This window comes from Pleurodeles waltl, chromosome 11, assembly GCF_031143425.1.
Source record: "Pleurodeles waltl isolate 20211129_DDA chromosome 11, aPleWal1.hap1.20221129, whole genome shotgun sequence".
NCBI classification, from domain to species: domain Eukaryota; kingdom Metazoa; phylum Chordata; class Amphibia; order Caudata; family Salamandridae; genus Pleurodeles; species Pleurodeles waltl.
In genome coordinates this window covers 90,754,762-90,774,272 of record NC_090450.1, presented here as the reverse complement: position 1 = coordinate 90,774,272, position 19,511 = coordinate 90,754,762, and the positions used below count along the sequence as shown (strand labels likewise).

The window sequence follows — 19,511 nt, the reverse complement described above, 5'->3', positions numbered from 1 at the left end:
CAGCATAACAGAGAACATCTGGCCCATCAGCTGTCCTTCATTGCCTACGATTCGGTCCTAATGTTGAATTCTCACAACACACTCCACTGCGGCAAGCTGTTCAACTGAATGCACCATTTTAGTTAAAATATAAGATTCTTATTTTCTTTCTTGGTGGAAAGCTCTCCTTCAAGTATCACGGACTTAAAAAAATAACAGTGCCAGAACTTCACAAGGCATTGTTTCCTCTCTAAACCATTTTTGACCGATTTCCTATGAAAAACACTGACTTTCCATTTAGCTAGAAACTATTTACTTTTCTACACATCTTAGGTATATGAAATGTTTTCTGCTTTTTTTTTTTTTTTTATATTACTGTGTTTTAGTATTCCATTGAAATATTTATGAGAAGGTGTGTGACACAGAAAAAGCCATAATGTTAAACTGTTCATGCTTTTCAAGGTTTTAAGGAGATGGCCTGCCCATGGAGCTTTAGATTCAATCAGTTCGTTTTCTACTGCCGCACAACGAATCAATCAATCAATCAAAGTATATGTAGAGCGCACTACCCACCCATAAGGGTCTCAAGGCGCTGAGGGGGGGTACTGCCGTAGGTGCTGCTACTGCTCGAATAGCCAGGTTTTAAGGCATTTCCTGAAGGTCAGCAGGTCTTCAGTCTGTCGTAGGGGCAAAGGAAGGGTGTTCCAGGTCTTGGCAGTGAGGTGGGAGAAGGATCTGCCTCCGGTGGTCGTTCTTCGGATGCAGGAGACGGTGGCGAGCGCGAGGTTGGTTGAGATGAGTTGGTGGGGTGGGGTGTAGAAGGTGAGTCGTCTGTTGAGGTAGGCTGGACTGGTGTTGTGGAGCGCCTTGTGTGCGTTGCTGAGGAGCTTGAAGGTTATCCTTTTGTTGACGGGAAGCCAGTGTAGGTCTCTCAGATGGGGGTGATATGGCTGTGGCGGGGGCATTGAGGATCAGGTGCGCAGAGGTGTTTTGTATGCGTTGCAGTCGTTTGAGGAGTTTGGCCGGGGCTCCTGCGTAGAGGGTGTTTCCGTAGTCAAGATTGCTGCTAACGAGGGCCTGGGTGACTGTTCTTGTATCTGTGGGATCCATCTGTAGATCTTGCGGAGCATGCAGAGGGTGTTGAAGCAGGATGAGGAGACGGCGCTGACTTGCTTGGTCTGGGAGAGCGTTTAGTCGAGGATGATGCCCAGGTTGCGTGCATGGTCGGTGGGTGTCGGGGCTGCTCCCACAGTGAATCAGTGTGTAAAGAAACTTTGAGCACCGTACTCACTACAAGCCAATACGATAGGTTAGTGATTTAAGTATTTCATTCTAAAACAACAACAAAAAAATGAGTGTATAGAATAGTGTGTGTCAGCCTGTGGATTGGGTATGGAAGGCTGTCCTTGTATGTGTCTACCCATCTTGTAGGAGACAAGTTCAAATCCCAGCAGGGGCACTTCAGCCCTTTCCTGTTCTGGAGTTTTGACAAACTGATTTCCATTAACACGGGTCAACAGTAACACAACTCATTTAAATCGCTATAAAATAGTAAACCATGGATGCCAGTGCTTTATAAGACAAGATACTGTAAATTGCTGATAAGTTCTAGATCTGAAGTCTCCAACTTCCCTATAAATTACAGAGAATTTTATGAACTGCTGTAGCCATTGTGGTCCACCATCCTATCCCTTACAAAAATGATTCTGTATCTTAATTAAAACAATTGAAATATGCCATTATGCATTTGGAGTGAGGCTGTACACCACAATAGCAACGTATAGCCACACACATCATTTTCATGGATAACCCTAACTGGGGAGAAAAGGATGAGTCCTTAGAGCTTCAAAACCAGAAGACAGGTTGCATTTTAATTTCACCATTTTGGAACTAAGCGGGGTCCAAATGATTTTACGTTCCGATCATTGGAAACTCTTATAAACTGCCGAAAAGCACATCTGTCACACACACGTATGTGATGTTATATTTTACACTACCTACCAATAACCTTAAATGTGGTGCTTCTTTTTTATTTTTTTTATTTTCTTAGTGCATTGGTCGGACCCTGAAATGTATAAAATAAACATAGCTGCACCTTATAGGAGAGGCAGTAGATGAATAATGGGTCGGAAAGCATATTATATACGACAGCCTCAAAGCAGTCAGTTTTAAACAGCATTGGACATCAGAAAATAAGACGAGTCTCTTAAGAAAAGACAGTGAAAATGCAAGCCTGTAGATCCAGATAAAGTAAGGGACTGCATTAAAAAGAAGGAGGGAATAAATTCTCAATTTATAGTTAGATGGGAAAGCTTTTTTTCCCCCCCAGAGTCCCCTGTCAGTCGTGCAAGAATAACCCCGAGTTGATACTGTGCTACATATCACGTAAATTCTCCATCAAATAACATGCTGCCAAGAAACCACAGGCAGCTTGGTCCGAAGCCATGTCATAATTTATTGACCAGTTATTAATAAAAAAAACACACAACAGTAAGTAAATTAAAATAAATAAATAAGATAAAACAGAAAGAATAAAATCACTCCTAGCATTCAAGTTCTGAATCCAAAAGAAAGAGAAAGAAAGCAATTAATTTACCAATCAGTTACCAACTGCAACACAATCTTCACATATCTGACAATATTACACCGCGCATAAGCATGAGTTAAAGCAGAAACAGAATCCTCAGTACCTCGAATCTCATGTGCAGGAGGGATACTGGAAATGCAGAAAACGTACATTCATCCAACACGGCAGGACAGATGCAGATTAACCACATTCAAGCATGAAATAGCACAATGTGCACAACTTCTCTGTTCGAAAGTGAATCCCACGTGCTTCTAAATTCAGCAATGGATATTGAAAAAAGTCTCAGTCTAAGAATCCTGAAATGAGTTATCTGATTAAGTGGAACACCAAGATATTCTTCTTTCCCACCCTCAAAAAAACAGCAACCTGGTACCAATATTTCCCTCTGTGCATGCTAAAGCTATGGCTCCAGGAACCAGTCTACGACAAACCATCGGGTCCTAGCCTTTTTTAAGCTGGGCAGTGGAAATGCCTTGGGGATACCAAGCTCACCACTGGCACCAATAAAAACACACGTCGTATGGCAGTGAAAATACGAAATTTCCTAGCTATCGTGAAGGAAAGTTTCAATTCTATTAAGGACACGGAGGCGAGGATTATGCAGATCTTTCTTCACTTTTTATTAAACAGCAAGTTCAAAGTCAAACAAAACATGAACAAAAAACTACAAGTTCCATGAGCCCGCCGCCATGGTAACGAGTATCCAATGAGGTGCACTCCTTCATGTTGGTATAAATATCCCGAAATGCGTCACACTTCCTCGACTTCACTGCGGAAGGAATCCTGGTAGAGTCAATTGGTTGTAGTTTCGAAACCTACAAAAGAGGTATAATTAGATGCTAATCCAATAGAACACAGAAACATACCGAAGGCAATAAAGTCATGAACCTTAACATACATTTAAATATAAAATGTAAATACATCTGAATCAAGTGCTGCCTAATGTAAATTAGAATATGAGCAGAATAACAATAAATAAAGGTATAAACGCAAGTATACTACCTTGCTACGCAGATAGATGTAATCGGGAGGGAACATACCAGCGTAATGTATGTGGGTGGGATAATCCTCGCCTCCGTGTCCTTAATAGAATTGAAACTTTCCTTCACGATAGCTAGGAAATTTCGTATTCTATCACAGGACCGGAGGCGAGGATTATGCAAGTTCAAAGCTTACTCACCACTAGTGCGGCTGCTTCATGAATTGGTTTAAAGTAAAACTTCTTAAAAGTAGAATCTGAAGACCAATCAGCAGCATGCATGATGTCCTCTAATCCGCCCCCCACTTGTATGGCTTTGGAAGCCATAGCTCCCCGAGTAGAATGGGCGCCAAAAACTTGAATATCTATTCCTGCCTCAGAGAGAATCCATCGAATCCATCTGGCAATGGAAGGAGAAGAAACCGCCTTGAACGGTCTCTTTATAGAAATCAACAATTGATTCTCACCTGGAGGTCTACAAGAACTGGTCACTTCCTCATAGACTTTGAGACATCTAAACACAGATAGTTTCGGGGAATCAGGAAAAGCGGGATAGGATACCGACCTGGTATTAGTCTTTGTCCTCCTTGCAATAGTAAACGTGACTCCTTCTGGAGTAAAGACTCGAGCGGAAACATCCAGTGCTCTGATATCTGACACTCGCTTACAGGAAATGAGGCAGAGAAGCATGGCTAATTTGGCCGACAATTCTTTCGTCGACAAATACTGGTTGTCCCGCCAAGAGGATAAAAGATTAAGAACTAAGTCCACATCCCAGAGCTCCGAATATCTGGGTTGTGGAGGTCTGGAGAGTCTAATACCCTTAAGAAGTTTACATATCCAGGGATGCTCCCCGATCGGGAGATTGTTCAGGGGAGGGTGGCCCGCGAAGATGGCCGAACGAAAAGAATTGATCGTGCGATACGCCTAGCCGGATTTTGCTAATTCTGCAAGGAAATTGATGATGTCGGTAATACTGGCCCCCATGGGATCGCAGTGTTTGCCCACACACCAACGAGACCATCTATTCCATGCTGATCTATATCGTTTGCATGTACCAGGGGGCCCAGGCCTGTGCGATGAAGTTATTAGCTTCCTGCGAAAGTCGGATGTCTTGCCAACGATGCCGGAAATCTTCCAAGCTATGAGGGAAAGATGACCTAGAAGGACTAGAGGGTGACAGAAACCCGACGGATCCAGGAGTATTGAGGGAAAATCCGGGAGGCGAAGAGGACATTCGCACGAGAGTTCCAGCAGAGTCGGGAACCACGCCTGTGACCTCCACCAGGGGGTTATTAGAATCACCGTCGCCTCTTGGCGGCGAACTTGAGCAGCAACCCACGGGATAAGAAGAAACGGGGGAAAAGCATAACCCTGAAGGGTCCCCCAATGTTGGAGAAACGCATCTACTGCCGCCGCTCCCGGATCCGGACGCCAGCTGAAGTATAGGGGAAGCTGAGCATTCCAACGAGACGCAAAGAGATCCACTGAGCAGGGACCCCAACGATCCATGATCGCCTGAAAAACCGAGTGATGTAGTCGCCAATCGCTGGGATCCTGGAGAAACCGAGAATTCCAGTCTGCCCAGATATTCTGGGATCCCGGAAGATACTCTGCTGTGACTGAGATTTGGTGTTGAAGGCAAAAATGCCAAAAATCTTTCGCTAGTTCCGCTAGGGCTCTTGATCTTGTCCCCCCTAGACGATTTATGTATTGTACTGCCGATACATTGTCCATCCGTAGAACTACACATGAGACTTTGTCTCTCGTGAGAGATTTGATCGCAAATGATCCCGCCAGGAGCTCCAGGCAGTTGATATGCATGGTTAGTTCCTGCGGGGTCCAGCGACCCCCGAACGAGATGTCCCCGCAACGAGCCCCCCATCCCTGGCGAATGGCGTCTGACTCGATCACCAGATCCGGGGCTGCTCCAAAAATGGCCCTGCCATTCCATGCCTCCATGTGGTCCAGCCACCAAAACAACTCCGTCCTTGCCTCCTGAGACAGGGAGATCAGCTCGGAGTACGTCACCCCTCGGCGAAGGTGAAACGCTTTCAAGCGTTGCAGGGCTTTGTAGTGTAGGGGACCAGGAAAAATGGCCTGAATCGAAGAGGAAAGCAGGCCGACCACTCTGGCTAACTGACGTAGTGAAATCTGGTCTCGTCGAAGGACTTTTCTCAGTTCCTTCTTTATCTTGGAAATCTTCGTCGTCGGGAGACTGAGAGACGCCGATCGGGAATCCACTAGAAACCCTAGGAAGATTAAAGATTGTGCTTTTATCCAAAGCTGAAAAAGTAGCCACAAATTTTCCTAACTCTTTCACAAAAGGGACGCCAAATAAATTGCCTTGGGCAAAAGCCCCTGCCTCTGAGTTAGACAGTTCCCCTAACTTGGGGTCGATTTTGATCAATAAAGACCTGCGTCTTTCTGCAGAGATGGCACAGTTCGCGTTGCCCCGGAGACAAACAGCTCTCTGAGCCCATCCTGCTATGATGTCTGTCTGAAGGAGAGTGTTTGCTTGCTTGGCACGCTCCGCTAATTGAATAATCTGTGTGAGGGGACCTAACACATCAAGAAGTTTATCTTGGCATGCCCTCCAGGAGCGATCAATCCCTTTTTTTGGGATCCTTGGTATACTTGGCAAAAAACGTACACATTTTAGGGTCAATGTCAGGCGTAAAAGCGACCTTATCCGATAAAGACGGGCGTGGGCACTCCGCCCGTAGACGAGCTCGCACCTCTTTGTCCAGAGGTTGCCTAATTTTGCTGGCGACATATTCAGCTACCTTGTGGTCTGGACGTCACTCCGAGGAACGCGGATGGTAGATACCCTCCGGTTCAAACATATCGGAGTCAGAATCGCCGTGATCCGAAGGATCTGGTAGGGTAGCACCAGGACGCCAAGGGCGACCTGAGTCGTCATCCAAAGATGATGAGTCCTCATCTGAACCTCCCATGAAGCCTTTAGGGGATCCCAAATCAGGGTTCCATAGGTGGTGAAGCATGTCACCCATTACCCCGGGCAAACGGCCCTCCCGGGAGGGTAAGCGCTTATGCGCGCGCGCGCACTCTTGGGGTTGGATAAAAACTCACCATCCTCCAGGTGCCCCGCGTCGCGCTTGCGCATTTTCCTGGGAGCCGAAAGGGTAGAGGAATCACCCTCCGCTCCCGTCACACCAAACATGCCCGTACCCCTGGACACCTGTTCAGTAAGTTTAGCTACAGTATCCCTAAGAGGGGCTAAAGCGTGAGAAATAGCCTGTGAAAATAAAGCGTCCACCCCAGGGGGAAGGGTACGGTGAGAGGGACCCTCACCTGGGGACATGTTGGTAAAAGGTTCATTCACTTGAGAGGATTGCATAATGAGGACTGGACAGAGTATACACCCAACAAAAATATATATAATATATAGGGTAAATCCCTACCCTCTCTGTCACTCAAGTAAAGTCAAGAAATAATGCCTTCCCAATGGGGTAATCCTTACCCAAACGGGTGTCACAGGTAGGGAAAAAACTGCACCAGAGGCACGAAAACGTGCTACTGAGGTAAAAACCCTCAATTCTTAAAGAAAATAACAAACGCGAGGTGCGAGCGCCGAGAGCTGAGAGTAACACGCTCTCTGACGCTGAAAAACGCAGCGCGCGCGCCCTCTGGTGGGTCCGACGCGTATTTAAACACGCCGAGGGCGAAACAGAAAAATGAAACGCTCGAGCGGAAACGTCTGTTCCGGACCGCTCGTAGCAACGAACGTTGCTATAACAATTAAATACACGGAAAACACAATTGAAGCAGTAACGCGAGCCAACAAACAAACTTCTAACCGGAGGCAGAAAAAGGCACTTATCTGACTCGCAGCAGTGAAGAAAGAGGAAGTGTGACGCATTTCGGGATATTTATACCAACATGAAGGAGTGCACCTCATTGGATACTCGTTACCATGGCGGCGGGCTCATGGAACTTGTAGTTTTTTGTTCATGTTTTGTTTGACTTTGAACTTGCTGTTTAATAAAAAGTGAAGAAAGATCTGCATAATCCTCGCCTCCGGTCCTGTGATAGAATTCAACCACCCATCCTGGTCATAGAACAGTGTTCCTCTGCATGGCTGCATCTATGTGGCAGTGATGATGAAACCCTAATCATGTCTGGCAAGAAAGTAGTTCATCTCCAGAATATTCAACAGCATCAACAACTTAGCCCTTGCAAGATTGGTGCTCCAAAGTTACGGGGATGGAAAACCCAGGGGTCAAGCATTCTCAACTATATCTCTCAATAGCACACTGGTACCACCTCACTCCTGAAACTTAAAATAAATAAATACAAGAAACCCTCAAACCCCACGTGCTTAACCAGACCCTCTATCAATGAATGAAAGAATTTAACTCGGTGAAGAAGATCCCATTCGACATCCGAAGGCAGCTACTAAAAGCATTTCTCCACAGCTTTAACACGCTCACTTCCATTCACCCCACCAAAAGTTCATAAAATTGTTGCCTAACTGCTTGCAACTATTACATGTATTTTAAATCCACCCAATTCCTCTATACAGAACTCCAATGTATCCAACAACCAGCTCTGCACCTAAAATAGACATCTAAAATAAAAAATAGGAGCCAATAAACTTTAGGGAAATGGTACATGAAATGGGCCTTACTGTAAGAAAACTTGGAATAAATCACCAAGGCATACTGGACTTAAGTATAATTCATGAAAGAAATAGTCTCTCTGTAGAGGATGCATTGACCATGCAACAAGGCAAAGAAACAGAGTGTTTGAATTGCAATTTTGTGGTGAAGAAGTTAGGGCCACGCATGACCTGTAATGTTGCATAAGTAGAATAATGGGCAGGCTGGGTGGCCGAGATAGTCCTAAAGTGCTTTAAGTGTCTATGGAGCATGAAGGCATTTAACCACAAGCGAGATACAAGTACATAAAACACAACTTTTATATGAAAGGCAAGAGTTAATTAGTCAAACATACAATTTAAAACACTTTGTAAATGTCTTTATCCGCTCAGTAGAACAGACCTCAAAAATAAAGAACACTTGCTTAGTGTCTTCACATGAAATTTCTGACATTGCTCGTCTTTTTTTTCCTTAGAGGTTAAGTAGATTTTGTTTTTACCAGCAACAAATTCTGTTCCTGCTAGCTCTGCTGTTGCAAGGAAGTCATCCAGCGAGCTCTGTTCGGTCACAGACTGCAGGTTTAACCGGCCCCAGTCATAGCCATCATTTAGTTCACTCGTATGGAGCTGCAAAGACAAAATACTTGATTATCTTTTAAATGAACACACATACAACAGTCAGAGGGGATTTATTAACCGAATGTGCAATTCCAACGTTGTAAACTTAATGCCCGCTGCATGACTGTTGACCAAGAAAAAGTATATGCCATACAATCAATGAGGTTGTGCTTGAATTAAGAAATTTCTGTATTCAATTTAGATAAATGAAGCAACTTGTAATGCAGCTGGTAGGAAATGTAAATTATTAATTGTTTCAGAAAAGGGTGGAGAAAATATACCACCCCACATTCACACAACCCTCTTAGTTAAAAAAAACTTTCCCCCCTTGTGAAATTGGATAAGTCATAAATACATCCATGCCTAGTACTTCTTAAGAGAAAAAAAGGCTTCATATTTAGATATAGAAAGCTGGGAGTAAATTATAAGGAAGGAAGCTCATAGTGTGATGGTGACAGAGAGGGAAAGAAAATAAGCCTTTTCTTCTGACTTACCATTCAGGTTGAGAGCCAATACCTCAAAGTATTTGAAAAAAAAATTGTAAAAAAAAAAACTTTTAAAAAAAAAAACCCAGCAATATACTTTCCCACCGTTCCCAACCAACAAATAACTTTGGAAAAGGATGCAGAGCAGTGGCTCCGGCCTGAGAAGGAGGGAACCCCAGTTCATTAACTAATTGTCACTGCCTTTGGTACATTGGAAGAACAAGTCAAGCAAATAGAGTTTCTTGCTTCTGGCTCCAAGGAAGGACAGAGTGCATAAGGATTCCCAAGAATGCAACAGGATGTATGCTTGGGAACTGCAGTAATATTCCTGATGGACTATAATCTATGAACAGTTTACACCTGAGCTTTGAGCCTATGTATACTTGTCACAGTTAACTATGTGCAATGGTTGGAAAAGATTAAACTTTACTTAACTGTTGTCTTTGAAATGCCAATAAAATGTGTTTAAAAAAAGGGATTCCCACAAATGTATTAATTTCTAGCACTGATTCTTCCTAAGCACCAGTTCCATTAACATAAGACAACTTACAGAGGATTGTACCCTACTCTAAAAAGCAAAAACAAAAAAAAGTAAATCAATGCAAAGGTTTATCCAAGCCTTAAACACTGGGAAGTCTTGTAGGCATAACTTTGTTCAAATGTATTTTCTTCTTCTGTGCCATTACAGAAAGGGGTGAATGGTAGTGCTGCAACTAATTTCACTGTGGGGGTGATGGTTAGCAACCTTGAGTTGACAATGCCAAAAGAGCAGTGAAAAATCGAAAGACCTAAAAGAGCAAGGTTCCTAAAAACGGTAAACTATCACTGGAAGCATACCTCACAAGAGAGAACAGGGAGCTGGTAAAATAGTCCCCTCCCTCGCTACATCTCTTGTAAGTAAATAATCCCATTTACCAGTCTTTGAAAGAGAGAATGTGCAAAGATTTGGCAGTTCTTGCTAATGACATTGGGATTGTGGAAAGTAACTCACATATTTATGTTGATGGGAGTGAATTAGTTTTCAGTATCCATTATTGTGCTTTATCCAGTGTGAGAAGTTGGTTTGTTGGTTGAGGGGTGTGAAACCCTAATAAAGCAAACCCTCATACTTATCAGCGTAAACTACAATAAGGCACAAAATTAACCTGTTTGTAACCCTCTCATAGCTTGGCACAAAAGCATTCAGGCTTAACTTAGAGGCAATGTGTAAAGTATTTATGAAGCACTTCAAACATCAATTAAGTGAAAACACAACATAAGCAAAATCCCAAACCAACTTAGAAAAATAGAGTATAATGTAATACATGAAATTATTTCACACTAAAACAACATCCATCCTGTAAAAAATGAGATCTGCAATGTCAAAGATTTAAGGTAAGTATAGCACCTAAAAGCAAAAAGCGTCACTTGCAATTATCTGCCCATGCAAAACTGGGTGAAAGTCACAAGTTCAGACTGACCGTGATGGAGCGTGGGCAGCATACAGGAACAAGGTTAGTCCTGCTTAAAGAATTACCTTCAAAAGTTTGGCACTAAGACTCCAGTTTGCAGTGGAGGAGGCTGGGAGGACCAGGAAGAGCCTCACGGACGGTCGTGCCTATAGTGCAAAGAGCAGGCCGAGAGTCTCGGACAGTCGCCGCTGTAACAGGAAGATCCTGTCAAGCGTCGTGGATGGTCGTTGCTGGAGATTCACGTTGGCAGTCACTGCAGGCTATCGATGCTGAAGCACAAACTGAAGATCTTGCGCTGGCGGTCACTGTAGCACGATGAATCGGTTCACTGGAGTGTCAGGTTGGTGGTCAGCACAGGCAGCAAGTTTTGGCGCATATAGGCCTGCTCGGGTTGCAAAAAAAAAAAAAAAAAAACATAAAAAAAAAAAAAAATTGAAATCACAAAACATCACGATTTCTCCTTTTCTTCAAGGAGTTAAGCTGATGCCACACACCAGGGGTCCAGGAACCAAAGGGCGGCTCTTGGATCAGGAAGTCATTCAGGCAGAGACCAGCAGGGCTCAGGAAGTTCCAGTTGCAGGTCCTGCAAGAAGGTCGGCTAGGCAAATGCAGGATGACCTCTGGAGCTTGTTATGTCCCTGTAGCTCAGAAAAGGAGGTCAGTGAGAGGATCCTTGGAGTCACTTCAGCCTGGGATGAAGGATGCAAATCCAGACTTCTTTCTCAGGAAGCAGGGCAGGCCTCAAGCAGCAGGGTGTCTTTTCTGTAGAATCCACAGGTCCAGGAGTGCTCTGAACAGTGGATCTTTGGGTTCCTTTTTATACCTGGTGCCCACTTTGAAATGGCAGAATATTATGGAGTTTGCTAGCATAGAGGTGTATGGAATTTTCTGATTTCCTGTCAGTGGGCAAAATAGGCTAGTGTGAAGTCCTTCGTGTGTGCTGCCTAAGTCCCGTTGATCTCCAAGTGTGGTAGGTGACAGCTCCACCCCTCATCCTGCCAGAGATGGCCCTTCCTGCCAACACCCAGACTCTCTATTATGTGCTGTCTAGCAGGAAAACACAAAGGGCAACTGCACCAAGTCATGTGACCCAGGCACCAAATGGTTAGGACAAAAACATGCTAACTTTCTAAAAGTGGCATTTTCAGAACTGTGACTTAAATTTTGACTTTACTATTAAAGAGGGTTTTAAATTATATTTCTTCAGACACCAAATATGTTCCTACCAGCTCCCATTTTAAAACGGATGCCAATCAAAAGCCATTACTTATTAAATGTAATAAGGTAACCCAATGTTATCCTATCTGAGAAGTAGGTCTTGCAGGAGAGAAAAACTAGAGTTTATCCACACAACAACATGTAGAACTTAAATGTACATGCCTTGCTTTTTAAATACAATGCACACTACATTCTATGTTGTCCAGGGCACCTACCTAAGGGGTGACATATGTATTAAAAAGGAAAGTTTAAGTCTAGCAAAAGGTTTATTTTGCCAGGTTGAAAATGGCAGATTCTGCACACACATGCTGCAACAGCAGGCCTGAGACATGTTTCCAACGGGTACTTAAGCGGGTGGCACAATGAGTGCTGAAGGCCCACTAGTAGCATTTAATTTATAGGCACTGTGTACCTGTATAACCAGTTTACTAGGGACTTACAAGTAAATTAAATGTGTCAATTGGGTGCAAGGCAATTTTAACACGTTTAAAGGAGAGAGCACAAGCACTTTAGCACTGGTTAGCAGCGGGAAACTGTGCAGTCTCAAAAGGCAACAAACATGAGTTCAGAAAACAGGAAGGGCGAGGGCAAAAAGTCTGGAGGGTGACCCTGCTGAGAGAACCAACTCCAACATCCAGCAAGCTCACTTGAGCCCTAAGAAAATCTAACAGGGCTTTATTCCTCTGTATGTCCAAATGCTGTGTTACTGAAAAAAAAGAAATCAAATATATGTTTTGCATTCAGCACCAGTTGGAGCTGGTTAGCCTACAATACACTGAAACAAGGGACTTGCACACCACACATACAGTGTAGAAAGTGAGACCTTCAGCAGTGCTGGAAAGTAGGGGAATCCCAGTTCTAGCAGCTATTTCTTGGCTGTATCAGGGATCTGCCTGACCCAGGAAAACCTGCTTCATTTGTCCTGGTATATTTTTTTTAAAACCAGGACACAATTCAACAGCACCTGAATGTTGTCTGCTTTCCGTTCATTCAAGGTGCAGTATCTCTGTCAAGCAGCGCTGCCAGCCTGTTCCAGTGCAGTGCTCAAAGCTGCTCCCACCCAGCAGACCAAAAGTTAAGTTGCTCTTTCCCCCATGAAGAATATGCGGGGGGACTGGTGTGATCCTGTGGCTCCTGACCAGAGCTCCTTTGAGTGTATGAAGTCCTTGGCAGCGTCTTGGTGATTCTCTGGAATTTGTCAGATGCAGGTCACACCATGCTGGCTTGATCCACTGATCACAGTAGTAGTCCTTCGGTCCGGGTGACAACGTAAACCCTTGGCCAAAGTGGGTGACAACACGAACCTTTGGCCAAAGTGGCACTGGCAGCCCTCCTGGCATACGGGTTTGCCACGGTACTCAGGATCAGGGTGCAGTATCTCCTAATGTGATCGCCCCCACTATGGCAGCCCCTCCTTGCATCGAGGGTCGCCGATTCCTACAATCATGGGTCCCTTACTCCTGGCCCAAAATCAGTTCACAGGTGACATTCTCTGGCATATGGGGTCACTATGGCACAGCCTGGTGATTCCCGGTTTGGCTCAGAAGAAGTTGGGCCTCCCCTGGCTTATGAAGGTCGCAGAGCCAATAGTGCACAGGGGCAATGGCCCAATTAAGTGCACAGCCTCACACCCCGCTCTGAGAAATTCTCATGCAAGGCTCCCCAAAGGACCTCGCTCCTGCCGACGCTCTCCTCCCCCTCACAGTGCACAATGGTCTTGGCAAGCAGACAGATGATGGTGTTCCAGGTTTCACAGCAGGTGATCTTGGTGTCCTGTGTGATGTTCCCTCAACCCGCAGGGAGAGCAGCAGGCTTTGACTCCTAGTCCTGGTCGCAGGCAGAAGTCTTGCAGAGCTTTCCCTTTTCACACAGCCCATCTGGCTGCTTGGAAGATGAATTTTGGTGGACTCAAATTTCCCTCTCTATATCCCTTTTCAAGACACTAAATGTGATTTAGGGTCTGAGTCTTTAAAGTTTAATGTTGGGGTTCTGCTTCTTTTGAAGTGGACACTTCTCTCTATCTTCTTCCCTTGTGAGATATGTTTGTCACAACAGGTACTCCTCCTAAGATTATTGTCCTACAACACTACTCATGGGAGTGACTAAAGTTCACACTTGGATGTCAGCCACAGTGAATCCCAAACCCCCACACAGCCCTCATCTTTATGATTCCCTTATCAGCCTCATCTCCTCTACTGGAATGCATCCAGGCCCTTCCTTCTAATCTATCATTGAAACAAAGAGCAGTCTTTTGAAGAGTGTCTCCAACCCAGCTACAGGAATGCAGCAATACACAAATCTGTCTGGGGTTATTCCTCCCCTCATTATGTCTTCATCAGGCAGGCACAGGCTACCCATAATGGAACCCAGGGTCCTCCGGGTAATGTACCACTGCAGGCACTCATACTCCGTGTACGTTTACAGCACAATTTGTTTCCAGCACTGTTACCTTTCTGCACTGTACCATCAGCACGCACACACTCAGTCTGATTGACCTGATTTAACCAGGCTGTGGTATTTACAAATATACACACACTGCCAGCAAACACACGCACCATGTGCACGCTGTAATACACTTTACCCTTCATGTATTTTATTTCATGCACGTTGTTAGACACAACAGCCTTAGGGTGGTCTTCCCCCAAACATTTTGCTGGCTTGCCTCCAATTTTGCTGTATTTGTTTTTGTTGGCCTTAGGACTGTGTGCACTTTGCCACTGATAAAGTGCTTTTGCTCTCTCCCTAAAACATGGTTCGATTGGTATAGACCTAATTGGTATATTTAATTTACTTATAAGTCCCTAGTTAAGTGCACTACATGTGCCCAGGGCCTGTAAATTAAGAGCTACTCGTAGGGCTGCAGCACTACTTGTGCAACTCACTTAAATAGCACTTTCAAATATTTCCCAGGCCTGCGGCCATTCCAACCTGAATACAGTGTTACTCTGACATGTCGTCTAGGCATTTAAAACCTATTGCCAAGCCTTAAACTCCCCTATTATTTTATAAACGTCACACCGAAGACAGCCCGTAGGTAGCCCGTGGGGCAGGGTGCTATGTTATTTAAAGGCAGGGCATACACTTTTAAGTATTCCATGTCCTGGTAGTAAAAAACTCTCAAATTTGTATTTCACTTCTGTGAAGCCTACCCCTCTCATAGGATAATATTAGGGTTTCCTTATTATATTTATAAGCTGTAATTCCTGATTGGGGAGGATGTAGACCAGTCATGCTTGGAACTTATGGAATTGTAATGCTAAATCCTCTTTAATGGTAAAGTCAGATGTATTATTACAATTTTGAAAAGGCCACTTTTAGAAAGTTAGCATTTTCCGCTCTTAGCCATGTGTGCCTGCAGCCTGTCTCCAATACACATCTGGGATGGGTGACAGCTGGGCTTTGTACATTCCCTCTTGACAACCACACACAAAGGGAGCTTAGGTGTGACTGATGAGCCATCCACAACATGATGGGCCGCCTGGGGAGTATGGAAGGCTGAGCAGGCTGTGTCCTGCCCCCCACACAAAAGGTTGCTTAATTGACACTGGAAGGATGAAAGGCCGAAGTGACCTCGTTCCTATTTGAATGTGTGGCTTTCACATCACCGGTTATCAGTGTCAAGCATTTAAATTGCTGATTGGTTAAAAAGGCAAGACGTGCAGTGAGTAAAGTGGTGGCCGTCAACACTATAACACTTAGCTCAGCATTTTATCCATCTGAGGTTGCTAACCCTTTTATTAAATGTCTGCCTGTAAAGTGTTAAGAAAATCAAATGAGTTAGAGCTATTAGTGTTGTAAACTTTTAACCAGACTTTTCTTGCCACATAAACTGATAATGAAAAGTAAAAACAGTTTCATATATACGAGCCGACGGTCACCATGAGCGTGAAAGAGACACAGAAAAAGAAACAGAAGTTCGCTCACAGTGAAACATATTGGCATAAGTGCAATTGTCCACGAAACGGCAAAACTAGAATTATCTATGCAAAAGGGTCGATGTCATGCAAAGCGTTCTACTACTGCCCAGCGAGCTTGCGCTGCGTAGGAAATAAAAAGAAAAAGTAGCCCATTAACCACACGGAAAACACAGAGCCTTGTATGTTTTCAGTAGTTGAACGGTGCTCTCAATGAGGGCTAAACATTGGAAAAGGCATGGCGTAGTAATGAAATCAAGCGAATTTTGAAAGGCAAGCCTGCGAACCAACCAAACATGGGCATGGTGGAAAGCCCACAGAGAGATTACAACAGGGGCCAGAGCGCTTGCGCGCGCTCGACCCTAAAAATGTCCTGTTCACTTCTTCTGATCACAGTTGTCTTTCTTGCCAATTCATGTGCAGCTTTTTTTTTTTTTTTTTTAAATAAATGCATAAGTTGACTGTCAGACCCTGCTTATCAAGCTACGCCTCTCATGACTCCATCTCTTCCCTCTGCCACATCTTGATCCCCTAGTTTATGGGTTCCCGGAATGCATTGCTTCCAATTCCAGCACTGAGCTACAAGTAAAATAAAACACACATACAAAGCGTTAAAAAGCTAGCACCAACTGAAAGGATACGCCACGGAACGAGATCAGTCCAAGTGTGATTAACATAATGTGGATAGCATTAACGGCTATCAGTACAATTTAACACACACCAGTAATGTTCATATGTTAAAAGTCAGCCAATGAAAATTGAAACTTGTCGCATGGAGACATCAAACAATCCACAAAGAACATAGGTGCATAGTTAAGAGCCCCTAGTGCCATTCGAACCCCACATTACAGTAATTTGTTTTACACTAATGTGGCGTTAGATGGCCAAAAATGCTGTGCCATATTTACAACGTGGCGCAATGCATGCACTGCACCACTCTGTAACCCTTTGCTCTACATTATGGCTGCGCCAGGCATAATGTATGTATGCTCAGAGCAGGCGTTAAAAGGAGATTGACATTGGTTACAATGGGCCTCTGGGTGCTTTGCAGGAGTAGCATCAGAATCTTTGACGTGAATCCTGCAAAGCGCCAGACTAGCGTCAAAGATTCTGACACTAGTCCTCTAACTACTGCCAGGATGCGCTGTATTTTAAATACTGCACACACATGGTGGCTTTAGGGGGGGCACAAGAAAAGTGGCGCTGCACTGTGTGCAGCACCACTTTCCTTAAATATGCCCCACAGAGCACTAGCTGCCAACTGAGCACGTGATGACATGCCTGACAACTTCAACCAGTTTAGGCTTCTAAACCAAATATACTTTGCAAGCTGGGGCGTCCATGCAGATCATACAGAAAGCGAAATTACACGTCTGGGAACGCAAGAGGTTCTTGGCCAGCGTAACAAAGAACGACTGAAGTTGCAACAAGATGTATTCGTGTCACTTTTTCTCTCTGGGTGTTCTATTACCTTAGTGACGTTTATTTCTACTTCTGTTAAACATTTACTGGAAACAGTGCACCTCTTGCACGTGTACTGGCAGGTAGTAACTTACCCAGGAGTCCTTGCTCTTCTGGCCTCGGCTACCCAAATTCCTTTCTTTAATGATGGCTCGACCAAGCCCGCTACCTGCTGCCTTTTTCTTCCCCATGTTCAGTCCGCAACCACTTTGTTCCCAGTAAAGTTACAGACCAGAGGAGGAGCGGAAGAAGCTCTAAACATGCCTACTGTGAGCACTGTCACCCAGCATGCATCGCGAAACGTTATCACGTGGCGCAGGAGTCAGAGCCATCTTAAAATGACCTGCAGCCGGGAGAACACACTTGCAAATGGGAACAGGGCACTATCGTATTTTTTGGTAATTCGTGGCTACTGAAATAGAATCTCAGATAAAGATGTAATATTTTCAACTGCTACACTAAGACAAATAGAGACGGCACAAGTCAATAAAAACAATAGCAACGTATAATGTAAATTAGTGACCTAGAGGAACCCGTATTGCTTCATTCATTTTTGCTTCATCAAAATGTGTTTCTATATTGAAGTTTGATTTTCTTCTGTATAGGGAATCCGAATTGCTGGGTGTCGAAGATGGCCGCTGTGCAGACTGCAATCTGGGGGCGGAGTTACGTCATTCTTTAGTCAATAGAAACGAGCGTGTGTAGTGAGAACCTGATAGTTGCAGGCTTCTCCAACGATCAGCACTGTCAAGCATACCACATCCCATGTTAGAATAACGCATAATAGGTGCATTTACCACATTCTGGCAAGTACAGAAATTGTCACTCAAATCACCTTATCAAAAAATCTGAACGTGTTTTCTTTCTCTATGATGTGGGTCTGCCTCCCCGGAGGCTTCGGATTATGCTTCTCCTTCTTTGCGTGTATTAACCCCTTCGCTGCCAGGCCTTTTCCCCTCTCCTGTGCCAACCAAGCCTTTTTTTTTGGCTATTTGGGGTAGTTTGCGTATAGGCCCTCATAACTTTTTGTCCACATAAGCTATCCAGGCCAAAATTGCGTCTTTTTATTTCAACATTCAGGGAATTCTAAAAGTATCCAGAGTTTGTGGGTTCCCCAAGTAATTAGCCAAAATACAGCTAAAAGTTTGTTTTTTTGACAAAAAAGGGAAAAAAGGACTGCAGAAGAAAGCATCTATTTTTTCCCTTGCATGGTGGTGCTGAAATCACCATCTTCCCAGCTTTCAGAAACAGAGAGACTTGAATCAGAAAAACTAATTTTTCAACAACTTTTTGGCATTTTACTGGGACATATCCCATTTTTACTATTTTTTTGCGCTTTCAGCCGCCTTTCCAGTTATTGACAAAAATAGGTGTGAAACCAATGGTGGATGCCGGACAACTAAACGTTTCTGAAAAGTAGACAAAATTCTGAATTCCGCAAGGGGTCGCTTGTGTAGATCCTTCAACGTTTTCCGATAGAAAGTAACTGTTGAAATAAAAAAATATTGAAATTGAGTTGAAAAAAACCCAGCCATTTCCATCTACATTTTCTTCTGTAACTTTTTCCAGCTATGGCAGATTTTTTAAAGCAATACATCGTTACATCTGCTAGACTATTCTGGTTGCGGGGATATATAGGGCTTGTAGGTTCATCAAGAACCCAAGGTACCAGAGCCAATAAATTAGCTTCACCTTGCAATGGGCTTTCATTGTATGCCAGGTATACAGCTAATCATTTGGTAAAATATAAAGAGTGAAAAGTAGTCATCAATGAAAACTATGTATTTCCGAAATGGGCACAAGATGGAGTTTAGAAGTAGTGCTTACTTGCACATCTCTGAATTCGGGGGTCTCCATACTAGCATGTGAATTACGAGGTGTTAGAAATTGGGTCTAACACCCTTGTCCAATTAGAGATCAGAATCCTAGTCAGGGTAAGTCACACACAATTCAAATTATGCTGTGCCCACCCTCTGGTTGCTTGGCACTGAGCAGTCAAGCTTAACTTAGAAGGCAATGAGTAAAGTATTTGTGCAATAAATCATGCAATAACACAGTGAGAACACCACAGAAAGATACCACACAGTTTTAGAAAAATATAGGATAATTATCTGGTTAAATGAAGGTCAAAAAGATCAAGATTCGATAATCACAAGTTGAAATATCACTTTTGTAATGACAAGAAGTGTCTTTAGTTC

The 19,511-nt window shown here is 43.9% G+C and overlaps 1 protein-coding gene across 1 annotated transcript in view; it reads right to left on the bottom strand.

Moving 5' to 3' along the window:
- LSG1 (large 60S subunit nuclear export GTPase 1) overlaps window positions 1–17,615 on the bottom strand; it is a 97,451-nt gene extending 79,836 nt beyond the window's left edge. The window contains exons 1-2 of the mRNA XM_069213163.1: window positions 17,409–17,615; window positions 8,667–8,793 (exon numbers count right to left, since the gene is read on the bottom strand). Of these exons, the coding sequence (XP_069069264.1) occupies window positions 8,667–8,793; window positions 17,409–17,504 (223 nt within the window). The 5' untranslated portion in view covers window positions 17,505–17,615. The remainder of the gene's footprint in view (window positions 1–8,666; window positions 8,794–17,408) is intronic.
- Window positions 17,616–19,511: the final 1,896 nt, after the last annotated feature.